We start from the raw sequence: 22,595 nt of genomic DNA on the forward strand, positions 1-22,595 counted from the left end.
TTTCAGTACTCTCTCTCTCTCTCTCTCTCTCTCTCTCTCTCTCTCTCTCTCTCTCTCTCTCTCTCTCTCTCTCCCTCTCTCTAAATTCAAGTAAAGGGCTTTATTGGCATAGGAAACATTTTTACATTGCCAAACCAAGTGTAATATATAATAAACACAAGTGAAATAAACAATCAGAACTCAATAGTAAGCATTACACTCACAAAAGTTTAAAAATAATAGAGACACTATCTCTCTCTCTCTCTCTCTCTCTCTCTCTCTCTCTCTCTCTCTCTCTCTCTCTCTCTCTCTCTCTCTCTCTCTCTCTCTCTCTCTCACCCAGACACACTCACACACACGCACACGCGCGCACACACACACACACACACACACACACACACTCCTTTCTCTTTCCAGAGCCACTCGTGAAGCCGACTGACAGGCTAGAATGAGGCGGACACTTGGTCAAGACTTCAGTGCAAACGCATCCTTTTAAGGACACCTCCAAAACTTGGATCATATCACCATGGGAGCTATTTGTATTGCCATGGACTTTTGTTTGTTTTTGCTCTTGTTAAATACTCGCCAAATCGCCGCTCTTCTAGAGAATCCAGGTGCGTTGTATGAGTTTCAAAGGCTGTTTTATGCACTTTTTATAAGAGTGTTTGCGCTCATGTTGTTGTTGTTTTCAAATGATGTATAGTTTCCAACTACTTGGCAGACTTTATTTTGTTTTACATTATTATACTTTGCCCACTCAGTTTTGGCTTCAATTGTAAAAATTGGAACTTGATGAAACTCTTTTGTCTGTTTGCTTTTTTAATGAAGTCCTACATTTTAACCTACCTACTAACTTGTTTTCAGGTAAAAGGAATAACAAATGTACCGATGATAAGGAATGGGTCCTGACTTGTATTTTTTCTTAACTTTAACACTTTTGAGAATAATGGATCAGGTTCAATCGGATCAATGTTTTGTTAACTTTAGTACTCAGAACCTGGCGAATTAGACTTTTACCTATTTAACTGAAATTATTCAGTGTTGAATTGAATATTGGGGATTTAATGAGGACCACATTAATCCCATAATCCTAATGTACATGACTAAAATACAGATTTTTGAGATTCATAACGAAATGTTGTTCTGGTAACATTTTATGCCATAATGTGGATTTCAAATCCAGATGCATGCGCAGAAGGAAGTGATGGCTGTCACATTGATGCTATTTGTCAAAATACCCAAGCCTCTTACAAGTGCACGTGTAAAGTAGGCTTTAAAGGCGACGGTAAACATTGTGAAGGTAATTATCTCCTCTGTAATTCCTTGTTTCTTTCATCACTCATGTTTGTATTGGGATCATATGAGACACATTTGAATTCTTTGGACCAATAGTTCCTTGGATTACCAAGACAAGTTTCAATGACATTTTGATTATATATCATATACCTTGGCATAATGCATTACTTTTTATTTAAATGATGTGGCCCATTGTTTGAAATTACCCTTTTCCATTAAATGCTCAAATGGCAAACATTCATCAATCTCGATTTGACTCCCTTTTAGACATTGATGAATGCGATATCGAGTACAATGGTGGCTGTGTACACGAATGTAACAACATACCAGGCAATTATCGTTGCACTTGCCATGATGGATTCAATTTAGCGCACGATGGACATAATTGTCTAGGTAAGATACATTTCAGACTACAAGGTAAACAACATTTGATGTATTGAGTGTCTGACAATCATTTCGCAGATATAACTTTAGGCCTATACGGTGAATTAAGATGGCATTAAAAGTGTATGATTTCAATAGGGAATTCGTTTCTATTCTGCTAAGGCCATTGAACAATGTGTGACAGCCAGGTAAATAGAGATTTGTTGTAATATTTCTTTATAGTTTTCATGAAGACTTAGCCTAGGAATTCATGAACATTCATCCAGTTATTTCATTGTTCTGAGAAGTCATGTCCTGGCTCTGCCTGCAGATGTGGACGAGTGTGTCTTCAACAATGGAGGGTGCCAGTATACATGTGTCAACACCATGGGGAGTTATGAGTGCCGCTGCAAAGAGGGCTTCTTCCTCAGTGACAACCAGCACACATGTATCCACCGCTCTGTGGGTGAGTACCCCTGGAATACCTGCCCTGTGATGGCTTCCAACTCTCCTTCCCACCTTCAAATGTGTGTATGTACAGTATGTGTCTCTCTGTGTCTGTCTGTGTGTGTGTGCGTGTGTGTATGCATGCATGTCTGTTGTGTCTCAGTCCATGCATGTTTCTGTATGTTTGTGTCTCAGTCTATGTGTGTGTGTGTGTGTGCGTCCTTATGTGTGTTTGTGTGATTGTGTGTGTGCATCCCTATGTGTGTGTGTATGTGTGTTTGTGTTAAGGTAGGCTACTAAGCCGTGTCAGGGGCATAGCAGAGAATTATGGAGCTAATTCTCGAATGGTCACATACAAGAGTGTGATTGACAGCACAATGATGGATGACAGCTGTTAAATCGGTCCCCTCTCTGTGGCATTATCTAGAGCAGTCGGGCTCCAAAGGGCCCATGCTATGGGAAAAGGAGCCCCGTGTCCCAGAGAACAAAACAAGTTAATAACTGCAACACTTGGGCTTTTGTGGCCTGTGTCTTACATTAGAATAAAGCTCTCACAAGTATTGTTGTTTTATTCTCACTAAATTCAACGAAGAGATCCAAAGGCTTTTAAACACTTACATTGGGTTTCCCTTGGAAAAGTTACTAATCCTACCAGCACATCCACTCAGCCGTTGCAGCATAAGTTTAAAGGAGCTGCTCTCTACAGTGACCTGGGAGAAGGCCAATGATGGTATTAGGATAGAAGATAATAGTGTGATTCTGAATCCCATACACACTGAGTGTACAAAACATTATGGATATCTGCTCTATCCATGACATACCATGACATAGATTGACTAGGTGAATCCAGGTGAAAGCTATTATCCCTTATTGATGTCACTTGTTAAATCCACTTCAATCAGTGTAGATGAAGGGGAAGAGACAGGTTAAAGAAGGATTTTTAAGCCTTTAGACAATTGAGACATGGATTGTGTATGTGTGCCATTCAGAGTGTGAATGGGCAAGACAAGCTATTTAAAAGCCAACAAGCCAACTTGACACAACTATGGGAAGCATTGGAGTCAACATGGGCCAGCATCGCTGTGGAACGCTTTCAAAACCATGTAGAGTCCATGCCCTGATTAATTGAATCTGTTCTTAGGGCAAGGGGGGGGGGGGGGTTGCAACTTAACATTGAAGGTGTCCTTAATGTTTTCTAAACTCAGTGTATAAAGTATATGAATATGTAGAATGACCACGGTAAAATCTGATTAAATAAAGTACTTATCTGGGTGTCCACTCAAAGTGTAGGTTCTTAGCTTTGTTTCTGCTTGCCTTCAGGGAAAAGCTCTCTCGCTCTGCCAGTGGGCTTTACTCTTTATCCTTTCCCAGCCACTTGGTTTTCTTTCCCCTCTCTTTTTGACATGGCTTGAAAAAGCCCAGTCCATTTGGAGTTGCACATTTGAGGGGTCCACTGCACTTGCATGTCAGCTGAATGCATCAGCCCTCTCTAGGAAGTGTTATTGTTGGGCCATGCTCCAAAGGGTTGTGGCAGATTTCTAGTCAGGGGGCTTCAATAATATATCATCAGACATCATTGGTGTTGTGCAGTGTCAGTTGTTTTGCCTCTGTATTTCATTACCATGTACTATATGTGTTACGAATCCCTTTGGCCCGACAATCTAGGGGGGATGGTCATGGGACCCGTAACATAACTCATGCAAATTATAGTAGTGACAAAGTAAGAGTGAGAACGAAATAACCACGACAACTAATATCTACCGTCAAACACTCAGGGTTTATTTACAAACACACGGTAATGGGGGGAGCAGGAAAATGGGCTGAGCTGGACCCAAAGAAAGAAATAATAAGTATCCACAAACACCCCTAAGCTAGACTAGCCTACTTCACCAACAGCTAACTAACTAACCAAAAATACAGTGGGTGGTCCGCCCAGTTCTAACTAGTGTATTTAACAAAGTTTACCTACGGGTAGTGTATGCCCATGGGCGACCTGTCTGGTTACCCCCTTTTCCCACCATCAACCAAACACTCAAACACCATAACCAAAAACAATACTCACAGGTGGGGACAAAGTGACATGTAGATGCTAAACCACACAATGGATCTACAGACATATGGCATTGACAGAGAGATTGAGCTCCAGAGAAAACTACTGACAGGGTTTTTAAACCAAGGGAAAGGGAATGTGATTGGGTAGGAGAAAGGGAGCAGGTGTCTTCTGATTAGCGACTGATTGAGGAATGATGATTGTCACCTGTGAGTAGGGGAGAAGGAGAGAACAGAAATACACACAGGATACACACAGAATACTTGTATCCGTAACAATATGTAACAGCATGTGAATACACTGTTGTTAGTAGTGTAATTACAGTGTTATTACACAGGTATAGGAGCAACCTAATGTAAAGTGTTACCTCTCTTTCCCAGAGGGCCTTAGCTGTATGAATAAGGAGCATGGCTGTGCTCACATCTGCAAGGAGACACCCAAGGGAGGAGTGGCCTGCGAGTGCCGCCCAGGATTCGAGCTGGCCAAGAACCAAAGAGGCTGCATCTGTATGTGTGAAGTTTTGTGATTGATCGTTTAGCCAGGTCAACCAAGAGTTTTGTTTAGATAACACATGAGTTGAACTTTGGAATTGACCCAAGTTTTGTGTTATTGGCCTAGTGACCTGTAACCATGGTAACGGGGGCTGCCAGCACACCTGCGAGGACATGGAGCAGGGGCCCATCTGCAGGTGTCATGTGAGGTACACCCTGCACCCTGACGGCAGGTCCTGTGTAGGTAAGAGCAGACCAACCACATCCAGGCCTACTTACATACCTGGTACTTAGCTGTAAGCATCTCTACGTATAGCAAACCAGATTACCTAGTCAATAATGGTGAAATGGACTGGATCCTTCTAGATATTTCCATCTGTACACTTCTTCATTCTCCTCCTTTTTGCTACTCTCACCCACTGAAACTCACCTGTTTAAATTATCACATATTGAGCCTGTGGATGAAAAGGCAATCCTTTTGAGGAGCCTGCCATCCTTCCTGATAGCGAGTGTTTATTTCTTCCATTTGCACATGGTGGATATGATAAGCATCAGCCGTCAGATAGGAAGGAGACGTACGGTAGGCCTGTGGGTAGTATCTGTTTCTCCCGCGGCGCTACTGTGTGTGTGGGGTCCAGGATTATCACTGAGTTGTCTCCAGCTCCATCTCACAGTTCCATCTCCTGCCTTATCTGCTACACGCATAGACAGCCAAACTGCATGCCTTAGGTGTAAACATGCTGCTGGTTACAGAGAGGAACACAGAAAAACATCCAGGGGAGGTAGACTACACTTACAGACCGCCAAGGTGTGCACTGGGCAATTCAGCTACTGTGCATCAGCAAACAGAACAGAACAGGAGGCAACTTGGTGCAAACCATTTTCTTAAATGTTGACCTGTGTTTATTTTAGTTATACTAAAATACCGTGTATGTATCTACGTGTATTCTGTTGGTTAGGTTACTGACTGTTACTCACGTCACCCACTGTCTGTATTACAGAGCGGGACGAGACAACTACTGAGAGCTCTGATCACAACGCCACGTCCTTCACTGAGGTGGACAAACGTGTCAAGCGCAGACTGCTCATGGGTAATAATTGTATAATTGCACAAATTCCACTGTTATTACCCATTGTTACTTACACACTAAAATAACAAAACCAAACAGACTCAGCTACTGAGAGGATTCTGTCAGTTGGACTATTTGAATGACTTTAGTTACCATGGGTTATGCTGCCAGGAATCAGCCAGGTGTTTTTCAGAGGGGAGAAGAGCAAGGCCCAGTAAACCAAGGCATTCCACAGGCTTTAGAACAAACTGTCAAATGACTATGGACCCTCACTTTCTCACCGCCCGATTCCTCCCCTGAAAAATATGCTTTTGTGACAGTGTGGTACATTTCACATGTTTTCCTTCCGTTTAGGATGGGGATGGCGTTGGGTTGCCCAATGTATAGCACTGTCAGTCATGGTGTGCTGTGTCAATGTTCACACCTAGTAAAACACTGTATGTATGTGACTGGGTTGCTAGCTCACTGTCTAGGACTACTGCTGTTGTTTACTCAATGTCTGTTGGTAGGGTTAAAAACCAGACTTTGGCAATAGCTCTATAACGACAGTACATGATGTATAGGCATTTTATAACCCTTCATTCAGTATAGTACATAACAGCAGCATGTTGACATTGAATCTATTCACGCTGGCCTTTCAGAGAACTGTGCGGTGAATAACGGGGGGTGTGACTCCACGTGTAAGGACACATCCACGGGCGTACGCTGCAGCTGCCCTGTGGGCTTCACTCTGCAGCCTGACGGGAAGACGTGCAAAGGTCAGACCAACCGTCCACCAAGAACCTCAACTCCATCTCTATGTCTGAGTTCCAAATGGCACTCTATTCCCTATTTAGTGCTCTACTTTTGACCTGGGCCCATAGGGCTCTGGTCAAAAGTAATGCACTTTATAGGGAATATGTGCCATTTTGGAGGCAGGCCATCTTCATCTCCATCTCTTATTATTCAGTTCAATGTACTCTTATTTAACAAGCTTCACATCTCCCCTCCATAGGTATTTGGACAGTGAAGCTAACATTTTTCATTTGGCTCTATACCCCAGCATTTTGGATTTGAGATCAAATGTTTCATATGAGGCTACAGGTTTATGTATCAAATTTCCTCCATGTGAATAATTCATAAGTATTTGGACGAATTCACTTATAGTGTATAAAAGTAGTCAACAGTTTATTATTTGGTCCCATATTCCTTGCACGCAATGACTACATCAAGCTTGTGCCTTTACAAACTCGTTGGATGCGTTTGCAGTTTGTTTTGGTTGTGTTAGTGTTATATTTTGCCCAACAGGAACTGAATGGGTGAATGATGACTGGAGTAATTTTCTTTCTAAGTGAGTAGATAATATGTTTCTGAATACTAAATTAATCTTGTTAATGCCAGGATTAAGAAAAATCATGAAAGAATTATGAATAATGATGAGTGAGATCGTTCTTTCTGCCTCTGTAACCTTCTCACTCATCATTATTCACGAATCATCCATAATCGTGGTAGCATCCATGTAGAATGTAGAAGTGTTCAGAAACGTCTTCTATTCTTACTTACAATAAAAGTGACTCCAAAATGGCAGAAGACATTATTCACCATTCAGTTCCTATTGGGCAAAACATAACCCAAAACACAGCCAAAACAAACTGCAAAACTTGATGTAGTCATTGCGTGCAAGGAATATGGGACCAAATGCTAACCTTTTGACAACTTTAACACACTAAAAGTGATATACTTATGACTTCTTTAAATGGGGGGACTAGATACATAAAGTGCTTTCATTTCTAAATGGTTAAACAGATATGTATCGAAATATCCTCAAATAAAGCTGACATTATGTACCGTCTCCTAAGTATAGAGACACATTTTTAAAAATTGCTTCTCTGTCTAAATATATATGGAGGGGAGTGTATGTCTGTCTGAATAATAACAGTTTTATAATTTGTCTCTCACAGACATTAATGAGTGTGAGCTGCACAACAGCGGTTGCGACCACTTCTGCAGGAACACCATCGGCAGCTTTGAGTGTAACTGCTGGAAGGGCTTCAAGCTGCTTACTGACGAGCACTCCTGTCAGGGTAGGCCTCTTCTCTTCACTCTCCTGTCAGGGTAGGCCTCTTCTCTTCACTCTCCAGTCAGGGTAGGCCTCTTCTCTTCACTCTCCTGTCAGGGTAGGCCTCTTCTCTTCACTCTCCTGTCAGGGTAGGCCTCTTCTCTTCACGCTCCTGTCAGGGTAGGATTCTTCTCTTCACTCTCCTGTCAGGGTAGGCCTCTTCTCTTCACTCTCCTGTCAGGGTAGGCCTCTTCTCTTCACGCTCCTGTCAGGGTAGGATTCTTCTCTTCACGCTCCTGTCAGGGTAGGCCTCTTCTCTTCACGCTCCTGTCAGGGTAAGCCTCTTATCTTCACTCTCCTGTCAGGGTAGGCCTCTTCTCTTCACTCTCCTGTCAGGGTAGGCCTCTTCTCTTCACTCTCCTGTCAGGGTAGGCCTCTTCTCTTCACTCTCCTGTCAGGGTAGGCCTCTTCTCTTCACGCTCCTGTCAGGGTAGTTTTCTTCTCTTCACTCTCCTGTCAGGGTAGGCCTCTTCTCTTCACTCTCCTGTCAGGGTAGGCCTCTTCTCTTCACGCTCCTGTCAGGGTAGGATTCTTCTCTTCACGCTCCTGTCAGGGTAGGCCTCTTCTCTTCACGCTCCTGTCAGGGTAGGCCTCTTCTCTTCACTCTCCTGTCAGGGTAGGCCTCTTCTCTTCACTCTCCTGTCAGGGTAGGCCTCTTCTCTTCACTCTCCTGTCAGGGTAGGCCTCTTCTCTTCACGCTCCAGTCAGGGTAGGCCTCTTCTCTTCACGCTCCTGTCAGGGTAGGCCTCTTCTCTTCACGCTCCTGTCAGGGTAGGCCTCTTCTCTTCACTCTCCAGTCAGGGTAGGCCTCTTCTTTTCACTCTCTTGTCAGGGTAGGCCTCTTCTCTTCACGCTCCTGTCAGGGTAGGCCTCTTCTCTTCACTCTCCCGTCAGGGTAGGCCTCTTCTCTTCACTCTCCTGTCAGGGTAGGCCTCTTCTCTTCACGCTCCTGTCAGGGTAGCGCTCTTCTCTTCACTCTCCTGTCAGGGTAGGCCTCTTCTCTTCACGCTCCTGTCAGGGTAGGCCTCTTCACTTCACGCTCATGTCAGGGTAGGCCTCTTCTCTTCACTCGCCTGTCAGGGTAGACCTCTTCTCTTCAGTCTCCAGCCAGGGTAGGCCTCTTCTTTTCACTCTCTGGTCAGGGTAGGCCTCTTCTCTTCACACTCCTGTCAGGGTAGGCCTCTTCTCTTCACTCTCCTGCCTGTCTAACCTACATCTCGGGAAGGGGCTGGGACAGCACAGTATACTGGGCTGTTGTTCTGTGTAGGTGCTGCTGGAAGATAAGACTATGAGAGTGGGAGGCTGAACGGTTTGCCAGTATTGACTCGAAGGATTCCTCTGTAGATCCTTAACATGTGCTAGTTTAAAGCTTAACGTTTAGTACAAACTGATTTCATCTCTCTGATACAACTCGTCATTAAGATACTGCTGTCTCTAAAATTAACTATCAAAAACAATGCCACAATTCATCACCTAGTGATACCATGCTGTACCATTTAAAACCCCAATTTCTACTACCTTAAATTGAAAAAGAATATCCCTCTGCTTTTAATGACAGATATAGACGAGTGTTATTTCGAAAGGACATGTGGTCACACGTGTGTGAACTCCCCTGGTGGTTTTGAGTGTGTTTGCAACAAAGGGTACACCCTGTATGGACTGGCCCACTGCGGAGGTAAGACTATAAGATTAATGCTTATGGGGTATTATACTAATGGTATGGGGAAAGGGCTTTGACACCATTCTGAATAGTTCATGTGTGGAATTTATATAAACTAATGTGTATAGGGTATTATGCTTATGGTGAAAGGGCTTTGGTACCATCTACACCATTTCACACCATTCTGAATTGTTCATTGTGGTGTTTTTAGTCGTTTTTGCTGAAAAAAGAATGGATGCTTTGTGAATGAAGTGAGGTGAGAGATTCTGCGAATAACATATGGATGTTTTCCCTGCTTTCTTCTCAGACATAAATGAGTGCAGTGTGAACAACGGAGGTTGTGAGCAGGGTTGTGAGAACACCATGGGTGGGTTTGAGTGCCACTGCCACCCTGGTTATAAGCTACACTGGAACAAAAAGGATTGTATCGGTAAGACAGTGCCCCTTCAGGCCTGGGGGGCTCTAGAAGGTTTGGGGTGTGTTGTGATAAACGGATGAGTTTTTGGTCAACTGTTTTGACATAAAATCAGTGGTTGTGTACCACATGTATGTTTTGAAACTTTTGGGGACTAAAAACAGGAGATACTTTGAGTTATTTCCTTCTCTTTCTCTTTACTGCTCTGTTTTTCTCTCTGGCCTTTGGTTTAAAACCTGGGACAAAAGTAGAATAAAGGCAAGTGCTGCTGTTCCCATTTTCTTCTTCTCCTTGGATAGGTTTCACTCTGTTCCCACAACTTCTCACAACTTCTACCCTCCTCCGTCTGTCTGTCTTTCTACCACGGCCCAAGTCTGCACTTTACCTGTGAGTTTGTTATGGTTTCCATCTAGAGGCAGAGGGTTTCCCAGCAACAAAGCCCCCCTCTAAACCGACCTTAAACTGCAGCAGGCAGGAGGGAGGTGACCGCTGCTACCTGACCTGCCAGTCCCAGGTCCACATCACCAGTGGTGAGTTATCAGTTACTACTACTACTACTATTGGTCTGCATCCCAAATGGCACCCTATTCCCTTTATATTACACAACTTTTGTCCAGGGCCCACATGGCTCTGGTCAAGGGTAGTGCCCTATACAGGAAATATATATTTGGGACACAAATTGAGTTACTACTACTACAGTCTCATGTACCAGCACCCGTCTGTTTGCTTTTGGCGACCAGGCCTTTTGTGGCTCTGCCTTTTGTCTTTGGTGGCCTGTCTCATGCCCCTGTGTGCGTTTACAGGGACGGAGGATTCTTATACAGTGACCTGTGGAATGCCTCTGCCCTGCTTGGCTGGAGCACAAAGGAATGGAAGTGGCTCATATTGCTTGGGCAAGTACACACCATCATAGATCTGCATCAGTCTCTGTCACTCTAGCCTGACCTAAACAACCAGAAACACAACATATAAAGGCAAAACATCAACTTCATACCAAATCAAGTCTTCAGTATTCGCATTTAGATTTATAGACATACGGAAGTCAAGGGATTTTTCCTTTTTATCAAAGGTTAACAATGTGCTATTATTTCCTTTGTACCGTAGGACCAGAAATGTCAAGTGTCCTGCGAATTAAGACCACAGCCACTTTTAAGTCTGGCACAGGAAAGTGCAACTTGAAACGTAGTCAAGAGAGACTGAAGGAGAGCCTGAACGCAGCTCACTCAGGTACAGAGGTTTCTAACAAGTCCAACAGCTCCTCATTCATTAAAACAATGCAGATTAACCTGGCACTGCCTACATTTCATGCAACAAACTTGATAACAGGAACCAGACCTCAAGGCTGCTTAGATTGTAGTAAACTGAGAGTGAGCTAAATATGAAAGAAATACGTGGGGGGTAGTAGTGCGGTCTGAAATGTTTTCAATGTCTCAGCACTGCACATTGGCTGGCATTGACAGGGGAAAACAAAATTAGCCATAGCATGCCTTTCAGTTGGGCCCTACCCAGCTATCAATCAAACGGACTTCCGATTGTTGGATAAAATATTTTCTACAATGGGTTCCGGCATGGTGTTCAAATAAAAAGGGAGCTTTTCCCAGTCTCCTCTCGTCATCCCCCTGTCCAAAAGCAACAAAAAGAGCAGGGGGAAAAGAGTGCATGTTTAACAGGATACACAGAGAAGTCACTGCTTTTTAAAGAATGATTAGAAACATCAGAACTTGAACAGTGCTAGAGGCATCACTACAGACCCTGGTTTGATCCCGGACTGTATCACAACCAGCCGTGATCGGGAGTCCAATAGGGCGGTGCACAATTGGCCCAGCGTTGTCCGGGTTAGGGGAGGGTTTGGCCGGTGTAGGCCGTCATTGTAAAATAAGAATTTGTTCTTAACTAACTTGCCTAGTTAAATAAAGGTTAAATAAAAAATAAAAACACACAAAGGATATAATATCCTTAGATTTAAGTGTTGTGACATTGCAATTAAGTTTTATCCTCACTCTACCTGCTACAGTTAACCAGTTATAGACCATATAGTTATTCAGTAACGTGTGTGTGTGTGTGTGTTTGTCTCCATGCATGCATGTGTGTGTGTGTGTTTGTCTCCGTGCATGCATGTGTGTGTGTGTGTTTGTCTCCGTGCATGCATGTGTGTTTGTCTCCGTGCATGCATGTGTGAGTGCGTGTCCATGTCCTGTGTGGCTGGTCGTGTCCACAGACAGCAGGTCCCCCTTCACGGAGAACGTCCAGTTCAGTTATGTGCGCTTGCGCTGCAGCTCGTCTGGCCACCGGATGCGGAGCCGCCACGGCAGGAAGGCGGGTTACGAGGAGGAAGGCTCCACCATCACGGCTGAGTTTGAGTTGGATGTGAACCTAGAGGAGGTAACAGGTTGGTCTCTCTGCCCTGCCCTGCTGTGACCCCAGTCCTCTGGCTGACACTCTGCTTCTCTCTCTGCTCTTGCTTTTCGTCAATTAACAAGCCAAACATGTTAAAGTATCTCCTGTTTTGACGTGGCGTTTTGCGGTGGTGGGATCTTTGGGGAAAGTGTAGGTTTGGAGGTTTCCCTTGTATACTGAGGGAGCAAGTGGTTGATCAAATGTTCTGGTGTCTGTGTGTTGGAATGGATATGTACACAAGTGTGTGTGTCTGTCTATTTTAGTACCGGTATGTGTGTGTGGTTTTGTTTGCGTGTGTATTGTGGTCTCATTGCGTTGCGATGACAGTTTTGGTATCTGGTGTTTCTCTCAGCAGAGAGCTGTGACCTGGGCTGTGTGCGCCGGCGCTCAGAGAAGAGGCTGAGGAAGACTATCCGTACCCTGAGGAAGTCCATCCACCGGGAGCAGTTCCACCTCCACTTCGCTGGCTCTAACTACGAGCTGGCCAAGAGGCTGGCCCGGCCGGTGGACCTGCCGGAACACTGTGGGAAAGGGCAGGTACTGGTGGACAGGAAGTGTGGTGAGTGAGCATCTTGAGTGTTCTGAGTATCATAAGATATAGGTATAAATGTATGTATAAAATAAGTATCATCTTGAGCATCTACCTGTATCTGTTTCTGCCTGTATCTGAGCCACCCCTGGAGCCAAGCCCTGGCTCCCACACAGAGCAGCTCATAGTCAAAGCCATGCCAGCAAGATATATTTAGACAGGTTGGTTTATTGATTGGATTTGGAGCAGGTGTCGGCCAGATGACTGCCATATTTGGGTGCCGACATGCTGTAATGAGCTAGTATGGGGAGTGCTTGCTCGGCTCGCACGGAGAAAAGAGAGCCTGTTGTTGGCTGGCTTGCAGAGCGAGGAGATCTACCAGCATCTCCGTGGGATAAAGTGCAACAGAAGGTGTGATGGCAGCCGCTAGCTTTTGCTGTTGTTGCCACTGGTCCTATTTCGTTTTACAGCCATAATGGAGGAAAAGTACATGAGCTTTAATGACACCCTGTCAACATCAGCAGTGGAAAGGAGGCTGGCATGTGTTTTCTCTGGCGGAGGGGAGCAGAGAGCTGCGTGCCCCCAGTTCAGGGCCTCACAGTAAGCATAGTAAGCCCACTGCCTGCTGCTGCATTCTGCCTGCCTGTCTCAGTGTGGTCAGTAGAAGAGAGTCAGTTTTCTGTCCACCGTTAACTCTGTAATGATTGGTCGTCTACCTCTAGAGCCCCTGTCTGAATCTGATCCAAGCCACCATATTTAAGGGGTCTGAAGACTATTGTAGACCGACCTCTCAAAGCTGTTGTAGCCTGCCTCTGTCTTGATCCAGAGCTCTCCTCTCTTACCCCCGTCCTTATTGAGATTGAGTAGGTGAGGATGGAGGGAGTTGAGTGGGTAAGGATGGAGGGGGTTGAGTGGGTAAGGATGGAGGGGGTTGAGTGGGTGAGGATGGAGGGGGTTGAGTGGGTGAGGATGGAGGGTGTTGAGTGGGTGAGGATGGAGGGGGTTGAGTGGGTGAGGATGGAGGGAGTTGAGTGGGTGAGGATGGAGGGGGTTGAGTGGGAGAGGATGGAGGGGGTTGAGTGGGTGAGGATGGAGGGGGTTGAGTGGGTGAGGATGGAGGGGGTTGAGTGTGTGAGGATGGAGGGGGTTGAGTGGGTGAGGATGGAGGGGGTTGAGTGGGTGAGGATGGAGGGAGTTGAGTGGGTGAGGATGGAGGGGGTTGAGTGGGTGAGGAGGGAGGGGGTTGAGTGGGGGAAGGATGGTGTTTGATCCATTCTGGTTCATAGAGCTTTTTAAGAATAAAGACTGCCCATAGCTGGTGAAATGTATTGATTTTCACACAAGAGGGAAATAGTATAACAGTTTTACAAACCAAGCATCCCTTAATCCAAGGTATCCCCAGCGAAGTGAACTCTCGCTGGTGTCTGTTTTTCTCTGCCTCCAAATAACAGGAGACTAACATTTTGTGCTGGATTCAAATGACCCTTAGCTGTTGATTTTGCTTTGTAGCTTTGTTGCTTGTTGTTTTTGTGTTTCATATGACTTACCTCATAAGTAAATCTTAAGTATTAAAACAAAAAATAACTCAGAAGAGTAAAGTTACCAGAGTGTAGGATTCCCACACTGCAGTTAGTTTCAGATGATCATTAAGCAGACCAGTGGACAGGCAGGGGTGTAGACATGTCATTTGGAAGGGGGGCTGAAAGGGAGCCGTAACCCCCAGCTCTATAAAGCTATATTTTTCCCTCCACCCCTGGCTAAGCTCACTAAGTGCAGTGTAACCCTTTCAGTTTGCCCACTCCATTGTAAATCCAGTTGGGGCTCGTTCTCACTGCTTCAGTGGGGAGAGAAATCCTCCAAACAACATGGCCTCAGCCTCACTAGTACTGAGAGAAAGCAATGCCTTCTTATTCCTCACTCATAAAATATCTAGCGCTCTTTCTCTCAAACCAAATTGTGAACGTTATGAATCTCATGATATAGTACCCGGCCTTATTCCAATAAACCAACTGGTGAAATATCTCATATGTTTAATCAGAGTTTTTTTTCCATTCTAAAAACTCAGCAAAAAAAAGAAACGTCCTCTCTGTCAACTGCGTTTATTTTCAGCAAACTTAACATGTGTAAATATTTGTATGAACCTAAAAAGATTCAACAACTGAGACATAAACTGAACAAGTTCCACAGACATGTGACTAACAGAAATGGAATAATGTGTCCCTGAACAAAGGGGGGGTCAAAATCAAAAGTAACAGTCAGTATCTGGTGTGGCCACCAGCTGCATTAAGTACTGCAGTGCATCTCCTCCTCATGGACTGCACCAGATTTGCCAGTTCTTGCTGTGAGATGTTACCCCACTCTTCCACAAAGGCACCTGAAAGTTCCCAGACATTTCTGGTGAATGGCCTTAGCCCTCACCCTCCGATCCAACAGGTCCCAGACGTACTCTTAGGGATTGAGATCCGGGCTCTTCGCTGGCCATGGCAGAACACTGACATTCCTGTCTTGCAGGAAATCACGCACAGAACGAGCAGTATGGCTGGTGGCATTGTGATGCTGGAGGGTCATGTCAGGATGAGCCTGCAGGAAGGGTACCATATGAGGGAGGAGGTTGTCTTCCCTGTTATGCACAGCATTGAGATTGCCTGCAATGACAATAAGCTCAGTCCGATGATGCTATGACACACCACCCCAGACCATGATGGATCCTCCACCTCCAAATCGATCCCGCTCCAGAGTACAGGCCTCGGTGTAACGCTCATTCCTTCAACGATAAACGCGAATCCGACCATCACCCCTGGTAAGACAAAACCGCGACTCGTCAGTGAAGAGCACTTTTTGCCAGTCCTGTCGGGTCCAGCGACGGTGGGTTTGTGCTCATAGGCGACGTTGTTGCCGGTGATGTCTGGTGAGGACCTACCTTACAACAGGCCTACAAGCCCTCAGTCCAGCCTCTCTCAGCCAATTGCAGACAGTCTGAGCACTGATGGAGGGATTGTGCGTTCCTGGTGTAACTCTGGCAGTTGTTGTTGCCATCCTGTACCTGTCCCGCAGGTGTGATGTTCGGATGTACCGATCCTGTGCAGGTGTTGTTACACGTGGTCTGCCATTGCGAGGACGATCAGCTTTCCGTCCTGTCTCCCTTAGCGCTGTCTTAGGCATCTCACAGTACGGACATTGCAATTAATTGCCCTGGCCACATCTGCAGTCCTCATGCCTCCTTGCAGCATGCCTAAGGCATGTTCACGCAGATGAGCAGGGAACCTGAGCATCTTTATTTTGGTGTTTTTCAGAGTCAGTAGAAAGGCCTCTTTAGTGTCCTAAGTTTTCATAACTGTGACCTTAATTGCCTACCGTCTGTAAGCTGTTAGTGTGTTAATGTCTGTTCCACAGGTGCATGTTCATTAATTGTTTATGGTTCATTGAACAAGCATGGGAAACAGTGTTTAAACCGTTTACAATGAAGATCTGTGAAGTTATTTGTATTGTTACAAATTATCTTTGAAAGACAGGGTCCTGAAAAAGGGACGTTTCTTTTTTTGCTGAGTTTAAATCATTCATGACTGATCAACAACAACATTTGCATTTCCGTATGCCTCAACCCAGTATAAGAATCAGCTGTATGTTGGACTTTAGTTTCAGACCACTTAATGGGGCAGAATGACTGTATTACTATGAAAAACAATAATAGCCAACAGCAAAACTTGCCAGTGTGTAGTGTCTGAAACCCTGTGTACGAGTATTCTCCTGATCTCTTTTACGTAAAATAGTGCATGTTCGTTTTAACATTGGAGATGATTAGGAAGTGCTGTTTATTCAAGCTGGGAGTTTGAGTGCTTATATCCCCCCTCAGTCAGGGCCACTCTGCATGACCCCAGCCACTAAACTGCTGCGGAGAATTGACTTCAGCCACACCATGGGAATTAATTAGCATCAGCTGTTTGGGCCTCTGCTTGATAGGCGCAAGAAGGGATTGGGGCAGGCAGAATGGGTGGATTCAGAACTCTGACCCCTTTTATTGGGTTCAGCTCCTTACTATTGTGATACCATAGTGTTTGCCTATGTCATCAAATACTTGAATAGAGGTGAAAGGTCTTTTAAACCTCTTTGGGGCCATCAATTCGAGAACTCTATAGAATTGCCTCTGCATTTGAAAGGCTTCAAGTTTTTTTTCTCTCTCACTCTTCTCTTCTCTCGCTCTCTGCATCAAATAAAAGCTGGTGGAGACAATGCGACGGTGGCTCCTCATGGTCATTCAGGATAAACAAAAGGCAGAAAAAATGAACTGCTCTTGAGAGAATGACATTTTCTTTCTCTTAAGGAAAATCAAGTTGCTGAGGCACATATAATGGATGTGCGTTAAAGGCTTTGTGTGTTCCTCATTAACTCATTATGGCTGGTTCTCTACTGAAAGCTCTTCTTACTTAGATTTTCCTGAGGGATATTTTTTTATGAAAATGCAAAATGATTTCACTTCACTGCTCTCTGTTCAGAGAGATGATTAGATGTAATTTCCCCCTTTAAGAAGTTCTTGACATCACCAGACACACACAATAATTCAAACATAAATTAGAGACGTTGTTCTACAAAGTAAAACATTAAAAGGGGGAAATGAAAGCTGATGGTGTGCATCCCTGTAATCAGGCTTTGCACGCTCTTGTGAGATAACAGACAAACACTCATTTTGACTGGCTCTGTGTGTGCTTTGGTAGAGGTGAGGGTGCTTAGGATGGTATGTAGAGTTCTTTCCCCAATGCACACCGGTGTTATGTGAAGTGTAAGAACTTGTTTGATGTGGGACACAAAGGCATCTGGAGAGCAGCTCAGTGCTCTTATGTCTTTATTTGTGCATAGCTGCAGCAGGTCGATTTGCAATGCCTTTTTAACAGCTTAACACTGGGCTTCTTGTGGTGGGCTTGAATGCCTGTGTGTGTGTGTGTGTGTGTGTGTGTGTGTGTTTGTGTAGCGTCCCTATTATCTAGCCAATCTGCCTCATTCTTCTACCTTTTGCTAGTGAGCTGCACTGTTGGAACGTACTATGACAGGGATCAGGGAAGATGTGTTCTGTGTCCAGCTGGAATGTACCAAGATGAAGAGGGGAAGAATTCTTGCGAGGCCTGCCCAGGGCCAGAGGTGAGAGGAAGCCCCAGGTCGGTTGGTGCGCGGAATATCTCTGAGTGTGGAGGTAAGGCTCAAGAGTTGAGGATATGAGTAATCATGTATCTCCTAACTGTGTACAAGACATGAGATATGAGTCACCTTGGATACTTACTTACTCAACCATCATAATCATAAAGATAACTGCAGCAAAATACACTGAGCTCCTTCAAAGACCTTGGCATAGTTTTCCCTCATGGTTTGATATTTTTTTTTTTTTAAGTGATCTTAAAACTAGTCTCCCAGTCAGAATCACATCCTGTTATGAGTATATATGAAATACACAGGAAGGAGTGATACCCTGATCAAAATCTCCCCACAGGCAGATGTTCTGCTTTGTATAAAGTCGTGTAAGCCTCGGAACATTCAAGCCCTGTTTGAATTAAACAGCCACACCCTGCCCCTGCCCACTCCTGAATAAAGAGAAGAAGGGGCCACCATGTTTTCACCCCCCCAAACACTGTTATCACAGCCAATTTGTGGCTAAGCCACAGATCCCATCTCCTGCTTTCCCCACCAATAGACTAAACAAAAAAGAGCTATGGGGAGAGAGAGTTTGTTAAAGTCAGTCAGGAGATATGAGAGAGGTTGTTCCATGGTAGATAATGTCCTTGCGTTACATCACTCCACTGACATCTGCTCTCCTGGCCTTAGTCTTATTGTGGTAGAGTGCTCGTCTTTAAGTCGCTCTGGATAAGAGTGTCTGTCTGCTAAATGACCACATGTACGATGGGAATGTTGCTTTGAGCAGACTGAGTGAAACAAGTGTCCCTCTGACCAGTCCTCTGTTGTTGTTTTCCCAGGTCAATGTCCCCCTGGTCAGTTCTCCCATGATGGCTTCATCCCTTGCCTGCCCTGTCCCCTGGGTACCTACCAGCCAGAGGTGGGGCGCACTTCTTGTTTCCACTGTGGAGGAAACCTGGTCACCAAACACAATGGTGCCGTGTCCTTCCAGGAGTGTGAGACCAAAGGTGAGGGGTCAGCTTATCCATCCCATGTAGTTCTGCCTATAAAGTCTGGGTGTGAGTCCCAAATGACACCCTATTCCCTACCTAATGTATAACTTTGTCCAGAGCCCTATGGACCCTGGTCAAAAGTAGTGCACTATATAGGGAATAGGGTGGCATTTGGAAGACACACTGGATCTTTAAGGGAACTCCCCTGCAGTTTCTGTTTTATGGAAATATACTACATTGGTTTATGCTGGAGTATGTTGGTGTTTGAGAGGTGCTGAACCGTGGTACACTCCATTCTGCTCCTGTAGTCCAGTGTTCACCGGGACATTACTACAACACCAGCACACACCGCTGTATCCGTTGTCCCATGGGGACTTATCAGATGGAGTTTGGTCAGAATTACTGCATCTCCTGCCCAGGAAATACCACCACTGACTTTGACGGCTCCACCAACATCATGCAGTGCAAAAGTATGTATGTTCACACAAGAGTTGTCTGTGTGTACGTGCATGTGTATGTATTTGTGTGTTCAAATATTGTTCCTGTCCTGCTTTGGGATGCTACTGTAGATAATTAGCGTCGCAGCACCAAGGCAGCGTAAACTATTTGACACTATCCTGTCACCTCACAGACAGACACTGTGGGGGAGAGATGGGAGATTTCACTGGCTACATCGAGTCTCCCAACTACCCAGGAAACTACCCAGCCAACATCGAGTGCACCTGGACCATCAACCCACCGCCCAAGCGCAGAATCCTCATCGTGGTCCCGGAGATCTTCCTCCCCATTGAGGATGAGTGTGGAGACTACCTGGTCATGAGAAAGAGCTGTGAGTGTTTGTTTTTCTGTGTGTGCGTGCATGCATGAGTCTGTCTGTCTGTGTGTGTCGTGTTGGAGGTTAGAGCTTGTTAGGTGACTGGGTGTTATCAGGGTACTACAGTATTAATGTGATTTCACTGCAGGTTACCAGATGTTGGTGGCAGTGTTGGTAGGAGGTTCTGCATAATAGCATAGCACCTCTCAGAGATCATGGGGGTTACTATGGGCTTCTAATAGACCATTAGATCTTGCCACTTTACATTTAAGTCATTTAGCAGACGCTCTTATCCAGAGCGACTAAGTTCATACATATTCATCCTGGTCCCCCCGTGGGGAATGAACCCACAACCCTGGCGTTGCAAGCGCCATGCTCTACCAACTGAGCCACACGGGACCACTTTCAGAGTAATGAATGGCACTAGTGTTTGATTTGTCATAATGTGACCATTTCCTCAATTCACAGCTCTCTCCAACTCTGTGACGACCTATGAGACCTGCCAGACCTATGAACGGCCTATTGCCTTCACCTCCCGCTCCAAGAGGCTGTGGATACAGTTTAAATCGAATGAAGGGAACAGTGGAAAGGGCTTCCAAGTCCCTTATGTGACCTATGATGGTAAGAGACATCCTTATTGGTGGAAATATTGACATTTAAATCACACATGCTTAAAAACAATGGATCAAGTGTCTGTGAAATGTAATTTAATTTGGAATTTTAAGTCTGGATAGGTCTACATAATACCACAAAAGTATCACCTACTTCCAATTGCACAAATAATATAGAAATATACTCTTGGGTATGTTTATATATGATATATGTTTCAGAGGACTACCAGGAACTCATCGAAGATATAGTCAGAGATGGAAGATTATATGCCTCTGAAAATCACCAAGAAATTCTCAAGGTAAAGATTTCATGTATTTCCTGTGGAAAAAGCTTTTGTCTGACATATACTACCCTCTTGTGGACACAATAAGAAATTCAGGATGCAAACTTCACTTGAGCACCAACGTAAAAATGTCAGATGATTGTTGGCTCTGTCTCAGATTGAACTCTAACCTGTACTAATTGTTGGTTTACATTCTCTTCTCAGGACAAGAAGCTTATGAAGGCACTGTTTGATGTATTGGCCCACCCACAGAACTTCTTCAACTACACAGCACAGGAGTCAAGAGAAATGTTCCCCAAATCCTTCATCCGATTTCTACGTTCTAAAGTCTTGAGATTCCTTCGCCCTTAAGAAGGCACTATCATCAAGTTGCTTTGTGGATATCTCAGAAACCGCTTCTACCAGTTAATCCCTAGAAAAGAGTCCTTTACTTCTCCTGTCTGTACAGAGACTGACTGAGTCTAGAGTTGACTAAGAGAGATGGACTCGGACACTTTCCTCAAATGGACTTCAATTGGACCTTCTGGGAATAGGTGGGTAGTGGACTGTCATGGTGGAGACAAGTGGCAGCTCCCGCTATCACATCTGGTCTACATTCTAGAGCTAAGTTTTTTGTACTTCGATACCACATCTAACTCTGATACTTTCATACACTCCTGTGTGTGAACATTGCAACATTTAGACAGACTTTGTCTTTTCCTTTTGATTTGAAACTTTCAGTCTCAGGAATAAAGCTTGAAGTGGTAAGCTGATTTGATTGTTAGCATTTAAATTCATGAAAGCTTCGATTTGCATACTGGTGTAACAACAACATCTTGAAAATAATTATGGTTAATGGAACTTTCACCAATAGCATTGAAAGCGGATGAGAAAAGACTCTTGATTATGTATAAAAAGTTACCTGAGGTTTATGCTAAATGTCAACCACATAGATAGTGTATACTTATAACATACATTATTAAAGTCATGTTTCACATTTAGATCAGAATTGTTGACAGAAATATGCCTGAATATGAGAAAAGAATATAGCACAAATGTGACCTTATGGTGGGAACTTTAAAGCACTACAAAGAATGTAGTGATACCACAAAATAAAATAGCCTAATGAATGTATTGTATATTGTGTAAAAAGTATTAGATGAAAATGTTAACGTATTGTAGTTAACTGCATTCCTGACACGTGTGCAGTATCAACACATCCCTTCACAACCTGTATTTTTGCTGTCCTGAAAACATGGTTGTACTTTAAAAATGACTGGACAGTGAATACTCCATGCCACTGAGCTTTGAGTGAACAACAAATGCCCATGGATCAAGACTAGCTCTTCACTATGATCATTCAAACAGCTACCAAAGACTACTTTTCACTACTCATAGAAGTGAGATTATTGACTGGTGTGACTAGAAATATAGAGCAATATGAGGGGGATCAAGTGAGATTATACATTCCAGATATGGAATGAGAGGTTTGTGAAATAGAATTGCTCTATTCACTTATGACTTAGCAAATAAATGTATGTCTATATTTTTATGTTTGTACATATAATATGTTTTAAATAAAGCGAATAAACATAATATTGTGCTTTTGCTTTACTTCTTTTACTTTCTGATATGCTATTTTCAATATAAGCAACAACAATGTCCAAATCAAAATAATACATTAATTATGTCGTTTTTTATATAGGCTCTATAACATGAGTTATTGTGTTATAATTGTTTTTGCTCTTGAATTAAACAAAAAATTGCCTGCCACACTGTCACCTATTGTGATTACTTAAAATTCACATTGATTATATTTTCAGCACTGTATCAGAGGCATTGGGAAATCAGAGACACTGTAAGAAAACAGAAGGGTTAATGCGATCAGGCGTCCCTGGGATGACCCTACCCTAAATGTACCCTAGTCTCGCGTTGCCATACCTCCAAAATCACGTCGTTGTCACGGGAAGCGTGGTTCGCGACGAACCTTATCCCGTAC

General features: G+C 44.2%; 1 protein-coding gene across 3 annotated transcripts; it reads left to right on the forward strand.

Annotated features, from left to right (window-relative positions):
- Nucleotides 1-402: 402 nt before the first annotated feature.
- On the forward strand, nucleotides 403-22,210 carry scube2 (signal peptide, CUB domain, EGF-like 2). Of its 3 annotated transcripts, none has more exons than XM_071401267.1 (23): nucleotides 403-593; nucleotides 1,163-1,279; nucleotides 1,543-1,668; nucleotides 1,970-2,104; nucleotides 4,516-4,641; nucleotides 4,754-4,870; nucleotides 5,628-5,717; nucleotides 6,338-6,454; nucleotides 7,637-7,759; nucleotides 9,353-9,469; nucleotides 9,762-9,884; nucleotides 10,283-10,399; nucleotides 10,673-10,762; nucleotides 10,974-11,096; nucleotides 12,088-12,258; nucleotides 12,622-12,825; nucleotides 17,810-17,980; nucleotides 18,756-18,923; nucleotides 19,217-19,378; nucleotides 19,540-19,737; nucleotides 20,191-20,343; nucleotides 20,553-20,632; nucleotides 20,822-22,210. In XM_071401267.1, exons 1-23 carry the CDS (start codon nucleotides 506-508, stop codon nucleotides 20,966-20,968), a joined length of 3,063 nt encoding a protein of 1,020 aa, XP_071257368.1. In that variant the 5' UTR covers nucleotides 403-505; the 3' UTR covers nucleotides 20,969-22,210. The 3 variants fall into 3 exon arrangements, with proteins under 3 accessions (XP_071257368.1, XP_071257367.1, XP_071257370.1); XM_071401266.1 differs by having other exon boundaries at nucleotides 404-593; nucleotides 12,619-12,825; XM_071401269.1 differs by lacking the exons at nucleotides 10,283-10,399; nucleotides 10,673-10,762; nucleotides 10,974-11,096; nucleotides 12,088-12,258 and having other exon boundaries at nucleotides 404-593; nucleotides 12,619-12,825.
- Nucleotides 22,211-22,595: the final 385 nt, after the last annotated feature.

This window comes from Salvelinus alpinus, chromosome 5 (assembly GCF_045679555.1).
Source record: "Salvelinus alpinus chromosome 5, SLU_Salpinus.1, whole genome shotgun sequence".
NCBI classification, from domain to species: domain Eukaryota; kingdom Metazoa; phylum Chordata; class Actinopteri; order Salmoniformes; family Salmonidae; genus Salvelinus; species Salvelinus alpinus.